The sequence below is a fragment of the Mustela putorius genome, unplaced genomic scaffold (genome assembly GCF_011764305.1).
Source record: "Mustela putorius furo isolate JIRA1106 unplaced genomic scaffold, ASM1176430v1.1 tig00003901_pilon_pilon_pilon, whole genome shotgun sequence".
Lineage (NCBI taxonomy): Eukaryota > Metazoa > Chordata > Mammalia > Carnivora > Mustelidae > Mustela > Mustela putorius.
In genome coordinates, this window is record NW_025422049.1 from 18918141 (window position 1) to 18932124 (window position 13984).

General features: G+C 52.3%; 1 protein-coding gene across 1 annotated transcript; it reads left to right on the forward strand.

The window, feature by feature from the left end:
- Window positions 1–6934: 6934 nt before the first annotated feature.
- RIPPLY1 (ripply transcriptional repressor 1) lies at window positions 6935–11529 on the forward strand. The gene is made up of 4 exons (XM_004769000.3): window positions 6935–8492; window positions 9404–9479; window positions 10095–10159; window positions 10708–11529. The coding sequence occupies exons 1-4, from the start codon at window positions 8287–8289 to the stop codon at window positions 10961–10963; spliced, it is 603 nt and encodes a 200-aa protein (XP_004769057.1). The 5' UTR covers window positions 6935–8286; the 3' UTR covers window positions 10964–11529.
- The last annotated feature ends 2455 nt before the right edge of the window (window positions 11530–13984 follow it).

The following is a 13984-nucleotide window of genomic DNA, read 5'->3' on the forward strand; positions in this document are numbered from 1 at the left end:
AGAGAGAGCGCGAGCATGACGGGACGGGGGTGGGCCAGAGGCAGAGGGAGAAGCAGGCTCCCCACCCAGGCAGGGGGCACTATGCCAGGCTCAATCCCAGGACCCTGGGTTTATGACCTGAGCTGAAGACAGACACCCAACAACTGAGCCATCACTTGTCCCTGAAGATGAAACTCCTGTCCTGTCCATAGAGGAGGCAGTTGGGAATAAAAAGGAAGAAAGAATTTCTAGATTTCTTCCCCCAAGGACCTCTACTGTGCCCCTTTTTCTCTTGACCTGCTTTGCTCCTGAGCTGTCCCAGCCAAGTCAGAAGTTACCCTCTAAAACTCCCCCTTCCTGGGATGTTGGATGTTCTGTCTTGCAAGGCCAAAGTACTAACAGAGAACCTCATCATGGCCCATGTATCTGTCATGACCTTTTGCCACCCAACACTAGAGCCCCAAAGCTCTGCTAGACTGAATCTATTAGCTTCAGACGGTCTTCTCTGCTATTGAATGACAGTCCATTCACATGGAATGAGCTCCTGCTGTGGACCCAGTCCTCTGCCAGGTGCCAACAGGAGTGAGGAGAGATGACAAAGCCCCTTCCCTGATCATCTCAATAGGGAGGCTCCCATCACATCTGAAAAGGGAACTCAGATGAAAAGGTGGTGGATATTGGCATGTTTGGGGGTTCCCTGGAGAGAGTGTCGGTTCAAAGAGGACCTGGAAAGGGAGAGGTAGAATTTTAGTCATGGGGAAGAGGAGAGGCCTTCTAGACCTAGGCATGGAGGTGCAGATGATCACGCGCAGGGCCCGTGTAACAGCAAGGCCTGCGGGAAGTGAGAGGGAATCTGGGTGGAGTTGGAGGTGAGGCTGAAAACACGGGGAAAGCCGTGCCTGCCATTTGCCGCCAGCCATGGGGTTGCTGGTGGGTGCCGGTGCGTGAACGGGGTGGAAACTGAGCTAAGAAGGCAAATCTGGCCACGTGTGCAGAAAACACCTGACAATATGTGGGACAAAAAAAATCAACACCAATTTACCTACAGAATCTCATTTCATCCTCAACGCCAGCCCTGTGATACGGCACGACTCTTTCCACGCCCCCTCCCACCGGAAACTGAGGCTCAGGGAGATTGGTTAATTGACCCAAGGCCACCTGGACGGTGGATTTCGAGGAGGGAATCCAACTCATGCCTGTCTCCCAAGCTCTGGGAACCTAACCACGGTGATGCGGCTGTAATTATTGGAATAATTACAATAATGTCAACAGGCAACAGAGGCTGAGGTCCAAGGACATGTCTGACTGAACAACCTCTACACGGTCTCGTGAAACCTTCACTACAACCCTGCGGGGTAGGGACCCTTATGTTATTTCACCTATGCGGGCACTGGGCAACGGGAGGGTAAGTCATTTGCCACGGGCCATGCAGCATTTGAGTATTTGAGTCTCGAGGCCAAGCTTTTCCCCGTGAAGGTCCAGCGTAGATACACAGACGCTAGATGATGGGGACCTGAGCTAGATTGGCAGCCCAAGCCATCTAGAGCAGCGGCTGGTGAGGGCTCAGTGAAGAGCTGTGCCCCGTATTATAGTTCTGTAGTTGGGAGGTGGAGCCATTGACGGATCCGCCCAGCCCCAGAGCACCGGTGATGGGACAGGAGAGTCTTTCTCAGGTTGTGATGCTGGTCACCGTCTTCCACTGGCCCCTTCTGCCATCTGCCTCCCACCACAGTGGCCCACAGGGGCGACCACCGAAGGGATCACACCCTCCACGCGGCTGTATTCTACAGTCTCCTGGTGGTGGTGGGGGGGGGGTGGTGGGGGTTGAAACCAAACCCACCAGCGTTCCCGTCTCAGCTATGTCACTCGCTAGCTATTTGGGAAGTCACTTCATCCCTCTGTACCTCAGTTTCCTGCTCCTCTTCAAATGGGCGCAATAACAGTACCTACCTCATAGGACCTCCACAAGGAGTAAACGAAGTAATAAAAAAAGAAAGTGCTTAGCACAGTGCCCGACACATCGTAAGCGCTCAATAAATGCTCCCTTATTTTTGTGGTGCTGGTGGCTATTCTCAGGACCCCATCAGTACCCACCTCCCGGGAAGACACCTGCCACTAGTCAGCAAGATCTGGCCTTACTTAGGCATGACCAGCGGGACTCCAAGACCAGGGAAAGAAGAGAATGCACTCCCCAGAGTTCCGTGTCTTTCAGAGGCTTCCCAGACCAGGCTGGGAGAGAGGCTGCCTCAGAGAAGAGGGGCTGGCAAGGCTGGCCAGAGGAACCAGGGAGGGGGCAGGATGGACTGAATAGCAGAGGGAAGGAGCCTGGCTGGGAGTTACCGTCCCTGGGCACCCTCCTCCCGCCCCTGCTGCTTCCTCCAAGCTGTTTTTCTAGGCCCCTGGCTTTCAAATGAGGAGCAAATGGGGAGCTGCGAGGGGGGGTCTCCCTGCACCACATGGGCCTCAGCCTGGCTCCAGTGGCAGGCCAAGAGGCAGAGGGTGTGGGAGGAGGGCTGACCTGGCAACAAACTGTTCTCCAGAGGGGACCCTCTGTCTCAGGAAACCAAGGGACTGGGTCCAGGACTTGGCACATTTGGGACATTTGGACTTGAGGGCAGAGGTCCCAGGCACCATTTGCTATTTTTGCTTTGGGGGTCAGACTGGGTGGGGGAGAAAACCTTCCCCTTTTTTCCTCTCTCAGAGCAGACCCTGCCTTGCTTCGGGCCCCCATACCGGCCTTTTAGGGCTTCCTGCCTCCCAACTCCAGGGGCCCTGGCTCAAGAGGCAAAGGCTGGGGGGAAAGAGTAAGATCTCCATTGCTGAGGTCAGTGCAAAACCAGTTCTGGGCCTTTTTGCCTGCCATTGTCGGTCCTATCTCTGAGGGCTAGGGCTCCCACTATTCCCGGGATGGCCCCCCTCTCCTCACCAGCCCCCAGCGGTGGTGCACTGCAGTGGTTACAAGCACAGAGTCGACCTGAGCTCAAATCCCAGTCTCCTCACGTTTAGCTCTCTGACCTTGGGCAAGTATTTTAATCTCATCTATAAAATGAGGCTTGTATCTTCCTCATAGGGTTGTTTGTGAGACAAATTAATCCATGCAAAATGCTTAGGACAGTGCCTGGTACATAAATGTTTAACAAATGTTCTCTCCTCTCACTCCGTTTCTGTGCCAGCTCTGCTGGCCAGGATGACACGTTCCCTTCTCTCTGCCGACTTAGGCCCAGCCCAGCTCAACCACCCCCTCCTCCAAGAGGTCTCCCAACCGGGATTACCCCTTTTCCTGACCTCTGTTACGCTCCCCAGTGAGACTAGACCCATTTGGAGAGCAAGGGCTGTGACGTGAGCAGCGCTAAGTGAATCACAGAACAACGTGTAGGCCCGAGGGCAAATCTGGTGACAGTGACCGTGACTGTGACCGCCAGCAAGAAATGTATTGTGCGGCATGGTGTACACAGTACATGCGTTTGTGCATGCTTCGATCTCTCTCTCCATCTCCATATGACAAAAGCAAAAGTCTCATAGAATGACCTACATCCTCACCATATGTGATCCGTGCTTCTCTTTGCTCATTTGGTTAAATGCTGGCTATGACCCACTCCATTGGTTTGTAAGCCCTACCTTCGGTTGTGACCCACAACACTGTCCATGATAAACCTGACACAGGATGGGATTAAGACCTCCAGAGGCCCCAAACCCTGAAAGGATTAGGGGTGAAAGGCCATGGCCTGTTTACAAAGAGGAGGTCAAGTCAAGGGAAGCTGTCGTGGAGCGTGCGTGGAAGCCACGGGAGGCAGAAGCCAGGAGAAGCAGGTCGGGCTCAGGAAGTGAAGGGCTTCAGCTGTCACTCCCTTAATAGGGGTCTGGATATTTCTTCTGGGCAACTGGGAATCACCAGAAGTTTTCCAGTGCAGGAAGACTGTACTCAGGTGTTTGTTTCAGAAAGATCACTGGGGTGGCTGTGGGGGAGGGGGGCGTGGAAGGGCCAAGTCAAGGCCAAGGGAAAACAGCCTTGGAATCTGTTTCAGGTGGCCGGGTGAGAGAGGATGGATGAGGCCACAGTCAAAGAAACAATGAGTTGAGCAGGGGAGCCCAGAGAAGACAGATGGGAGAAATGGCTGAGGTTTTTGCTTGCGTGACTCGGACCATTTGATGCTGGTTCCTGAGGTGGGTATGGAGGAGGTTTGCCAGGGAGGAAATATCATTCTCGAGTTTTGATTCATTCAACAAACATTAACGGGACTGACATAGAGAAACCAACGTTTTAGTTTGCCAAGTTGGAGCATTAAAGAAAAAAAAATGAATATCCACTGTGATCATTTCACAAAAGAAAGACTATTTTGCTTTCCCCACCCCACAAATAGGAAGGGCATAGTCTCAGAATAAAGGACAGTCCTTTTTATAAGTGACTTAAGTTTGGATTATTGAAAACCTCTCCTTTGCATGCGTTTTCCATTTTGCTGTGACTAACTGAAAACATCACTGTGTGTTAGCCTAATTCGGGGACTGCTACTGAGAACCACAGGTCTGCTCAATGGGCAGAGGAAGAGATGTCAGCCACAGAGACCAAGAGCAACGGTTCCAGAAGGAGGAGAAAACAAGAGAGTAATGGTGGAGACCAAGAGGGCTTGGCCACTAGTGTCTTTTGCCATCCAGGATTCAAAGAGATCACTGAATTTGGCAATTAGAAGGGGAGGTTGGTGACCTTCGGTGGTGCCCATTCGCTAGGAAGATGGGGCAGGGGCCAAACTGTAGTAAGTTGAGGTACATTTGAGGGTGATGGGAAGAAAAGAGAGAGGCAAGTGGAGGGGGAGAGAAAAAGAGACAGAGATAGGGGGAACATGTTAAGCGAACAAGAGAACACATCTGGGGCCAGAGGGGCCTTATTTTCTGGCATAAAAGAGACCACCATTTTATAATCAGAAAGGAAAGAACTAGTACCAAGAAACTGGACTTCCCTGCAGAGAAGGGGGAATAATGTCTAGAAGAAGGGCTCAAAGAAGGAGGGTGGATGAGGCCAAGGCCCAGATAAAGGGATTAGCCTTTAACGAGAGGGGCACCTTGTCCCTTGAGAAGGGAGGGCTGGAGGGGGGAAGGAAGTTGGAGAGGCCAGCCAATTTTTGGGGGGTGGGGCAGGGCACTGAGGTAATTCATGCTTGAAGGCCTCTGTTTTCTCAGGGAAGTAGGAGGAGAGGGGTGGAGCAGGAACATGGTCGGGAGCTGAAGGAAGTTTGGAATGGGGCCCAGGGAAATGTGGAGGCTGGAGTTGGGGCTTGACTGGGAACGCACTTGAGGGTGGCTGAGGGGGACAGGGCCCCAGTTGGGGATGTCTAAGTCTGGCTGGCTTTGTGCAGGTTTTGTCTCCCTCCCTAGGCTATAAGCACCTGGAGGCAGTGTCCTCAGCACTTTCCTCTTTCTAGTCCCTTCCTTTTCCAGGCAATGCCCAGTGCCGTGTAGCCCAGAGGAGGCGCCCAGTCCTCTCAGAAGGGCCTGGCAAAGGAATCACTGACAAAGCCCAGAGATACCACAGGGCTGTCAGAGGTAGGCTCATAATCACCCTGCCAAGATGTGACACATTTTGGTTGTTCCACACATTTCCTTACCACCCTGTTGGCCATCCTGCTCCTTCCCGTTCTGTGCTGACTGCAAGGGAGAATAGCCAGGCTCCCACTTTTGTCCAGTGATGCTTGCAGGCCTTAAATCCTTCAGGCTGGAGAGAGCCCACCGAGATGGGCCAGGGGCTTCATCTCCCATACACTGAATGAGGTGGACACAATTCTCAGGAGGAGCAGTCGTGTGGGGAGACCAAAGAGCCATTGCAGACAGGCCCAAAGGCCACCTGGGCTCCAGAAGAGCATGCTGGGAGGGGAAACCTGTGGGCTGCTCAGAGGAGTGAGGGGGCTGGACAGCCCCAGCAGTGAAGGACTATGACTGAATGAACACAGGTTCAAGGTTGGAGGTGGTGGGATGGGTGGCATGGCTGAGTTGGCTTGGGCTCAGAAGTTCATGTCTCCCTCTTCTCCCTGGCCTTCTTCTGTCCTGCTTGTTTTCGGAGCCCACGGTCACCTAGAGGTCAAGAAACTCCCAGGGAGTGCCAGTAGGTCTGCTTCTTCTTCGCAGGCCCCAGTCCTTCCAGAATTTTCTTCCACCTGACTCCTCCCCCTCAGCCTCACACCTCATTGGAGCCTGCGAAGCCAAGCCATACAAGCAAATTCTCATCCTCTGGAGGTCAACTGAGCAAGAACCCTCAGAGACTGATAGAAACGCGGACTTGCCCAGCAGCCCTCCTTTTCCCTCTCCCGACACAGGCTCCAGCCTGGGCTTCCACAAAGCAGGGCCAGGGAGCTTACCTCAGTCTGAGGCAGCGCATGCCACTGCCCTCATTTCAACACATATAATAAACCTCTGTTTATCGAGGGCTGGGGCCGTGCCAGGCCCTTGGGTTAGGTGGTGGCTGGGCTGTTAGAAATTTTCCTTGGATGGAGCCAAAATGTGTCTCCTTGTAGATTCCGCCCTGGGCCTCGGCCTCGCTCCCACGGAGTGTCATTTCCCCCCGAGAGGGTTCTCTGCTCCCTGATAAGCATTTCCTTCTTTCTTAATTTTCTTGCGTCTTTATTTTCTCTTGCCCCAAAGGACAGCAGGATCCTGTGGAACTTCGGAGGACGAAGCAGGAAGTAAAAATCTCCCACAGTCTTATTCCCAGAACTGATCGCAGTCACCTTCCTCCTTCTTCCAAGCAGTCTCCCCCTCCGCCCCCCAACACGGCATCCTGGATAGACCCTGCTTGTTTTCTTTCCCCAAGCCAATTTGAATGTGAAATTGTCTCACTGTTCCAGGAGTTGTTGAGCCAGCTTTCTAAAGTGAGGCATTTGTTGATATTGTTTCCAATTTTCCTTTGCTACAGAGCTCCCGGTGGGGCTGGAATTTCAAGTGGGGTGGGGGGGAGGGGGTGGGTGAAGAGAGAAAAGAGGAGCCCTTGAATCGAATTGCTCAGACGATTTTAGGATCTGATGTTCTTTCCCACTTTCTGTGTTGATGATTATCCTTCTAGAGCCTGATTGTGAGGGCCTGCTTAGTATTCACTGGCAAAGACTTACCCTAATGAATGTAGCTGGTTTCCTATTATTGGACATTGAGGTTGTTTCAGATTTTGGACAATCACAAACCCGACCTGGATGAATACCCAAGAAGCTAAATCCATGCTGGTCCTGGATGCTGAGCTCCGGAGAAATATTCCGGGACTTTAAAGCACAAGGAGGCCACCAGCAGTTGTAACTGGAAGCTTTTTGGCAAAGGCCCAGAAGACTGGCGAAGGCCAAAGACGGTGCTGCAGCCGCTTGGCTTGCTTGCCCTGCCCCCGGGGTCAGTACCCCTTTACCATGCAACCCCGTCACAGAATGTTCAGGCTGGCAGCGCCCCTTGAGACCACTGGACCTGCACCCTGAACCCTCGTCTCACACGTGAGGGGGAAAAAAAAGCCCCTGGGCTGGGGATGGTTCTGAGGCAGTTTAGCTGCCAGAAAGAACCCTGCCTCCCGCCATCTCCCCTACAACACTCCCCCCAGCATCCTGGCTTCTGGACTGGGAGTCGAGCTCTGAGACTTGGAATCTGACCTCCAAGCCCTGAAATGCTGCCTGCACTCCTTTACTAGATTACTTACTGCTGAGGCCACGAGAGGAGATTTGGGCACTTTTGCAAAGGAACTGACACAGAAAACAAAGGGCATGGAAGGAAGGCTCCAGGGTGACCCCACGGGCAGCTAGACCTGCTCCACCCACAACCTCCTATTTTCCTGACCCAGGTGGCATGCTTAACGGCAGTCACCCTCTGTCGGGTCTACTGGGCACATCTCTTGTGGGTTTTGAGCCGAAATAACGTGTGAGTCCTTCGCTTGCCTTAGCCGGGTCAGCTGTCCCTTTTTGCTGGGAACTGGCTTTGCCAAAGGCCCGTCTCTCCAGCCCTCTGTGCCTGACAGCTTTCTGTGGTTTGGGGTGCTAATGAGCTTCCCTCCTTTCCCCCCCTCCAGCCTTGTTACTGCCTGGGGAATTTGCACAAATGGTGTGTGATTTGCCCCTTCTGTGTTTTCTTTTCTGACTTGGAGGTAAAGAAAACCCCTCACCTCCCACCGACACTCTGTTTATTCAACTGGGAGGGCTTTCACACCCAGAGACCCAGCTCCCCCACCCCCAGCTCCCTGTTCTAAATCTTCATCCCTCCTCCTCCTCCCGGTCCCCCAGCCCTGCTCTTCCCTGAATAATTTATGAGTCCAGACAGGCCTTATAAAAGGGTCTCCCAGGAAAGGCCAAAAGAATGCAGGAGGTTCTGAGAAATGAGAGCCCCTACGGCCTGCCTGGCCTCAACCCCCTAAGGATGGACCCTCCTGTTCCCGCTGCTGCTGCCCCTGTCCCAGCCCCAGTCCTAGCTCTAGCCCCTGTGCAGCACCCCCGGGCACTCCCTGACCTATTAAGTCCATCGGTCCTTGTTTCCTCTGGACAGCAAGTAGGTGGCAAAGAAAGGTAAGTGGAACTTGGCCTCTGGCGACCCGAACTCTGGCTTAGTGGGGTCCTGGGATTCCTGGGACAATGAAATGGATGAATGGCCAGGGTGCCCCTGCTCCCTGTGGAGGGGTAGGGTAAGACCTCCCAGCCCCCAGAGACTGCCCCTTGCCCATCTCAAGCTAGGGTGCCTCAACTGGTTTCTCACCTCACTCATCCCTCTGGGTGGCAGGAGGGAATTTGGGGACAGAGGCGTTGCCAAAGCTAAAGGTGAGCAGCCAGGGCCTCATGGGCCAAGGGGCTCAGTCCATTGAGGAGCACAGGGGAGACATCCACACTGCGTGCATGTCTTCCATATGACCTAGGCTGTGGGAAAAAGAGGGCCAAAGTCCCAAGAAGCCTTTACTGGTGGTGGGGGTTGGGGGGGGCTGTCTTTTTCCTGACCAGGCCTTAAGATTTCCATTTGCTTCTTTCCCGGACCTCTGGAAGTCTAGTGGGGAAGCAGTGGGCCCAGGAATAGTTCAGGCCACTTTCCCCAGTGCAGGAAGATGGCAGGACTCTCAGTTCTGCTTGTTGGAGTAGGAGATGGGGGGCCAGATATTTTCCATGCAACCCTAATTTATTCCTCCAAACATGCAACAGTCAACAAACACTGAGTGAAATGCCTACTGTGTACCAGGCATTGCTCTGGGCGTTGGGGATTCAGACGCAATCATACCTATGTCTGCCCCCAAGAAGCTCAACGGCGAGTAAACAGATAATTACAAAGCAGCCTGACAAGAGCAATGATCACATTGTTGAAGGAGGCGGAGGAGCCCTGACCTGGGCTCAGGGGCCTCACGGCAGGCTTCCTGGAGCCCCGGCATCAGAGCCAAGTGCTTCGGAGGTTCCCATCTCCTTCCGCCACGACTGATCTTGCCTCTCTGTCCTAGAGGAGCTTGTCTCTGGAGGCCCTGGCTGTCCTCTACAAGTGACCCTTCGAGCCAGGTTTGGAGACTGGTGGATTCGGTGAGTCTGAGCCCCTGTGTCCCACGGTCACATGCACAGGCAGCCACGTGCGTTCACAGCGGTCAAGCAGGTCCCTTTCCAGAGCGCCCCTGCCTTTGGGTCCGGGCTGCAGATGTGGGAATGCCTCTCCACAGCCTCCCTCACATTTGATTTCACGATGACTGAGGGAGGAGGGCCTCTCTGGGGTTTCAAAGGGAAGGATGAAGAGATGAGTGCCCAGGAGTGGGGAAGGATTTGGGCAGGCCCCACAGCTAACCTGTGGGAGAGCTGGTGCTAGAATCCTGGTCTCCTGGCATGCAACCTCAGTGCTCTCCCTTCCCCCACACCGCAAGCCCCCTCCCCTGAATCTTTGTGGCTCAGTAGAACTCTGTCTCCCGGCCAATCTCCAAACAGGTGTTAGAATAGGGGCAGGAAAGCAAACAACCCCCAGGACTCTGTGGATTTGTTTTACAACCAGAAGGACAGAGCCCCTTGTGGGGGACGAGGCGCAGGGGCTGCCCCCAGGGATGTCTAAGGTTTCTAGATCATCTTAGGGAGGGTTGGGAGTCCTGGTACAGAGGAGGCAGCTGTGTGGCCATGGGCTTTGAGTCACATGCTAGCTCTTGCTTTGGACAGGCTACTGGTGGTCCAACAGGTGCAGAAGTCACGAAGGCTGACTCCAAGTTCCATCATCCCGTCAGGTAAGCCTATGGTGCTCAGCTTGGAACCTGACGTAGATCTGTCAGCTCTTCTAATCCTCAGAGCAGCCCTGTGGAGCAGGAGGAGGCAGGCAGTGTCCGGATCCCTCTTTCTTAGACCAGGAAACTGAAGCCCAGGGTGGTTCAGAGAGTTGACCAAGGTTGGCTTCCTTGGAGGATCTGTCGGTGACCCCTAAGAATGAGCCCCGATGGGTGGGGTCAGCGAAGGAAGCCTTAGTGAGATGTGGGGGACGCAGGGCTAGAGAATTCTTGGCTAGAAGACTTCTGAAGTCTGGGTGAGGGGAGGGTGGGATCAATGTCAGAGTTGACAGATGCCGGGGCAGGGGCTTTCCACAGCTCTAGGCCCACCGACATGACCTTCCTGCCTGGGGCCATTTTGAAAGTTCTGTTAGAATCATTCTTTTCCCTTTCGCCTCACTACTGTGGGCAGGAGAAGGAGTTTAGGGGTGGACTTCCATCTGGCCTTCCTTGCCTCTCTGCACGTATGAGACCTAACTAAGTCAGGGGCCATATTTCTTCTCTGTCCACAGGCTCTTCTGGCCTAAATCCCGCTCCTTTGACTACCTGTACAGTGATGGGGAGATTTTACTGCAGAACTTCCCTGTCCAGGCAACCATCAACCTATATGAGGATTCAGACAGCGAAGAGGAGGAGGGGGAAGAAGAAAAGGACAAGGAAGAGGAGACAGAGGAAAGGGGGCCAGAAGAGTGTGTGAGGGTACCAAGGTCAGCACCACACACGGCCACAGTTCATCTTCCTTCCCCTCTCCTGACATGCCCAAACTGAACTGGTCAGAGTCTGATTGGGGTTCAGGATGACTGGCAAGGCTCTAGAATAGAACATCAGTGAGGCAGGAATCTCCAGATACAGCTTTCTGGATTATAAGTTGGGCCCTGGAGTGCCCAGCTCACAGTGGCTGTATTCAATTAGCCTGTGAGCCCAGGCCTCTGGCATCTCATTGTCTGTGTTGCTGTGGTGTTGACAATGAGGGGGTCCAAGGAGCTCTAGGGGAAGACCTGCTTTCTGAAGCACCTCAGAAGCAGTTCAAGACAATACCTGCTTATGCAGAGAGAACCAGTTACTCTTCAGGGGGCCTTTGACTCCCCAGCATTCCAGCTAGCCCCAGAGTCCTGCCTTCCTTCATAAAGCCTGACTTCTGGCTTCCCCTGCAGAGACACCAATATCAGATCCAAGCAAAATGGGGGCACCTCTTTGAGGCGCCTTGCAGGATAGGAAAGGGGCATCTAGGAAATCAGCTTGCTTTGGAGAACCTCCATGTATTTTGCATGCTATCCACTGAGGTCTGTATGTTGGTATGAAATAAATCAGGTGAAAAATAAACTAGATGATGTGTGCCCTTTTCCTGGAACTGTGCTGATTTCTTAACTGAACTCTGCCCATGTTGTGAAGCCACGGGCAGAGGGTCAGAGAACAGCTCAAGGCCGATTCGTTGCCCTACTTGAGGTCAGTTGACAGATTCTACTCCATGGGGATATAGGGCCCGGACTGACCCAGCATGGGGCCAGGCTTTCTCTGTCAACATGTGAAATCAGTCAGGCTCGATTAAACTTCAACAGCAGCTTAGGAAAGGAGCAAATAGGCCTCCAAAACGCCCGGAGTATGGGAGTATGGGGGAGAGTGAGACGTGTAGCCTCTGCTGAGCTTTGGAGATGAGAGTATACATGCAGGGAGGGGGTTCAAGGGGGCTGATTACTAACTCCTGTCAACTTTATCTCCTCGATTCCATTTGTATCTTCTACAGCTCAGGTCCTCATGCCCATCCTGCCCCGATTACCCCAATTCATGTTCTTGCCTTCCTACGCAATGTGCCCTCCCCACTCACTGGTCCCAAGATCAGACCATAGCGTGCTCCGCTGAAAGCCCTACCATGCTCTTCATTGCCTCACCAACAGTTGGAACTTACCGTTTTTTTTTTCTTTTGATCACAGATCCCCTTGAGAATCTATGGCTTCTCTATTCATATATTCACAAATGAAGCCTTTAATTTGATATTCTAAGCTGTTTGACAGCCTAGTTCTTGCCAGTCTCTTCAGACCCGTCTCTTGACAGTTGAAGCCTGTGGTGCCCATCCTTGAATGTGTCATGCCTTTGAACACCTTGGTGGCTTTAACCCTCTTTCTGGAATGCCTCATCACTTTTGTATGTCTGGTGAGCTCCCCTTCAGTCAATAGGACTAGTTCAGACACCGACACCGTTCCTGTGTGAAGCCTCCCCAGAACTTAAAGTCCCGGTGGGGTCCCCCCATATATTCATGACCTCCTCCACCATAGCATCTGCCTCTGTCCGCCTGTGGCTGTGTCTGATATCCCCATGTGACTTTATCATACAGCACACTGCCTTGTATAAGGGACATGCTCAGGAAATGAAGGAAAAAATTCTCAGGTCTTCTTAAGGAACCTCCTCTGTCCCTCCACTTGCTGGTCTCCCGGATCTTTCCTTAGCTACAAACAGGACCGGGTGACATCATTTGATTCAGGCCCAAAATGCTGGCCATTTCTCTCCTCCTTCAACTTGAGAGTGGACTGCTTCAGTTCTGAGCCCTCCCTGGGAAGTGCCTGAATTTGGACAACCTGAGCAGACCACGGAACTCACACACACACACACACACAACACACACACACACACACACACGCATACACACACACACACACACACACACACACACTGGTGCCATCTATTGGTCAAAGTTTAACCTCATTCCTTAATTGAGGCTGCCAGACAGTTGACCTTTGACCACCTGGATTCCTATAGTCCATTCTGTTTTGGCTTGTAAGTAAAGCGGACTCTACCGTCTGCCTGCTGTATGACCTTGGGCAAGTAACTTGTCCACTCATCCGCAGTTTCATCATCTGTCATAAGGAGAAACTAATACTTCTTCTCAGGGTTGTTGTGAGGATTCCATGAGATAATATGTGTAAAGTACCTAGTATAGCTCCTGGCACATAGTAAAAGTGTTCAGTAAATGGTAGTAGTCATCGCAATTGTAGTTGCAGTGGCAGTTATTATTAGTTTTATAGGAGACATGGGCTTATCTGTAGAGTCAGCTAATGACTAGTTTACTCAGCTAATGACTGCTTTATCCTGATCCACCTGATTTCTCTGGCACCATTTGGTATAGTAGTCGAAGAATCTTTGCGGTATTTGGTTTAAAAACAAAACAAAACAGAGATCAAATGTGGCTTTCCGGGCCACTCTCCGCAGGTTTCTGGTCCCTTTTTCCTAGGCCAGAGGCTTAAAAACTTCCTTTTTGTGCTTTAGCTGGAACACTCTTCTTCTTCTTCTTCGTCTTCATCTCTGTCTTTGTCTTCGTCTTCGTCTTCTTCTTCTTCTAATTCTTCTTCTTCTTCTTTTAAAGATTTTATTTATTTACTTATTTGAGAGAGAGAGAGCAGGAGTGGGGTGAAGGGCAGAGGGAGAAGCAGACTTTCCGCTGAGCAGGGAGCCTGATGCAGGGCTTAATCTAGGGACGCTGGGATCATGACCTGAGCTGAAGGCAGACAGTTACTGACTGAGCCAACTAGGTGCCCCAGAAACACCCTTCTTTTGGACCGAGTACAGCAAACCAATATACAAACCAAATGAATATGGAGTTGCCCTGGTCGAAGTTACAACGGCTGATGCAGAATTCCCATCCTGTTGTCCTTTCTCCTGTAAAAACTAACTCTCCATTCCTCTGTGAGACAGGCACGGGGATCCCTAGATTGTTGGAAAGACAGTTTGGAAATCACTGTCGCAAGGGTTAAAACATGACTGATTTGAAGTCGAAGGGGGATTGGTATTTTAACA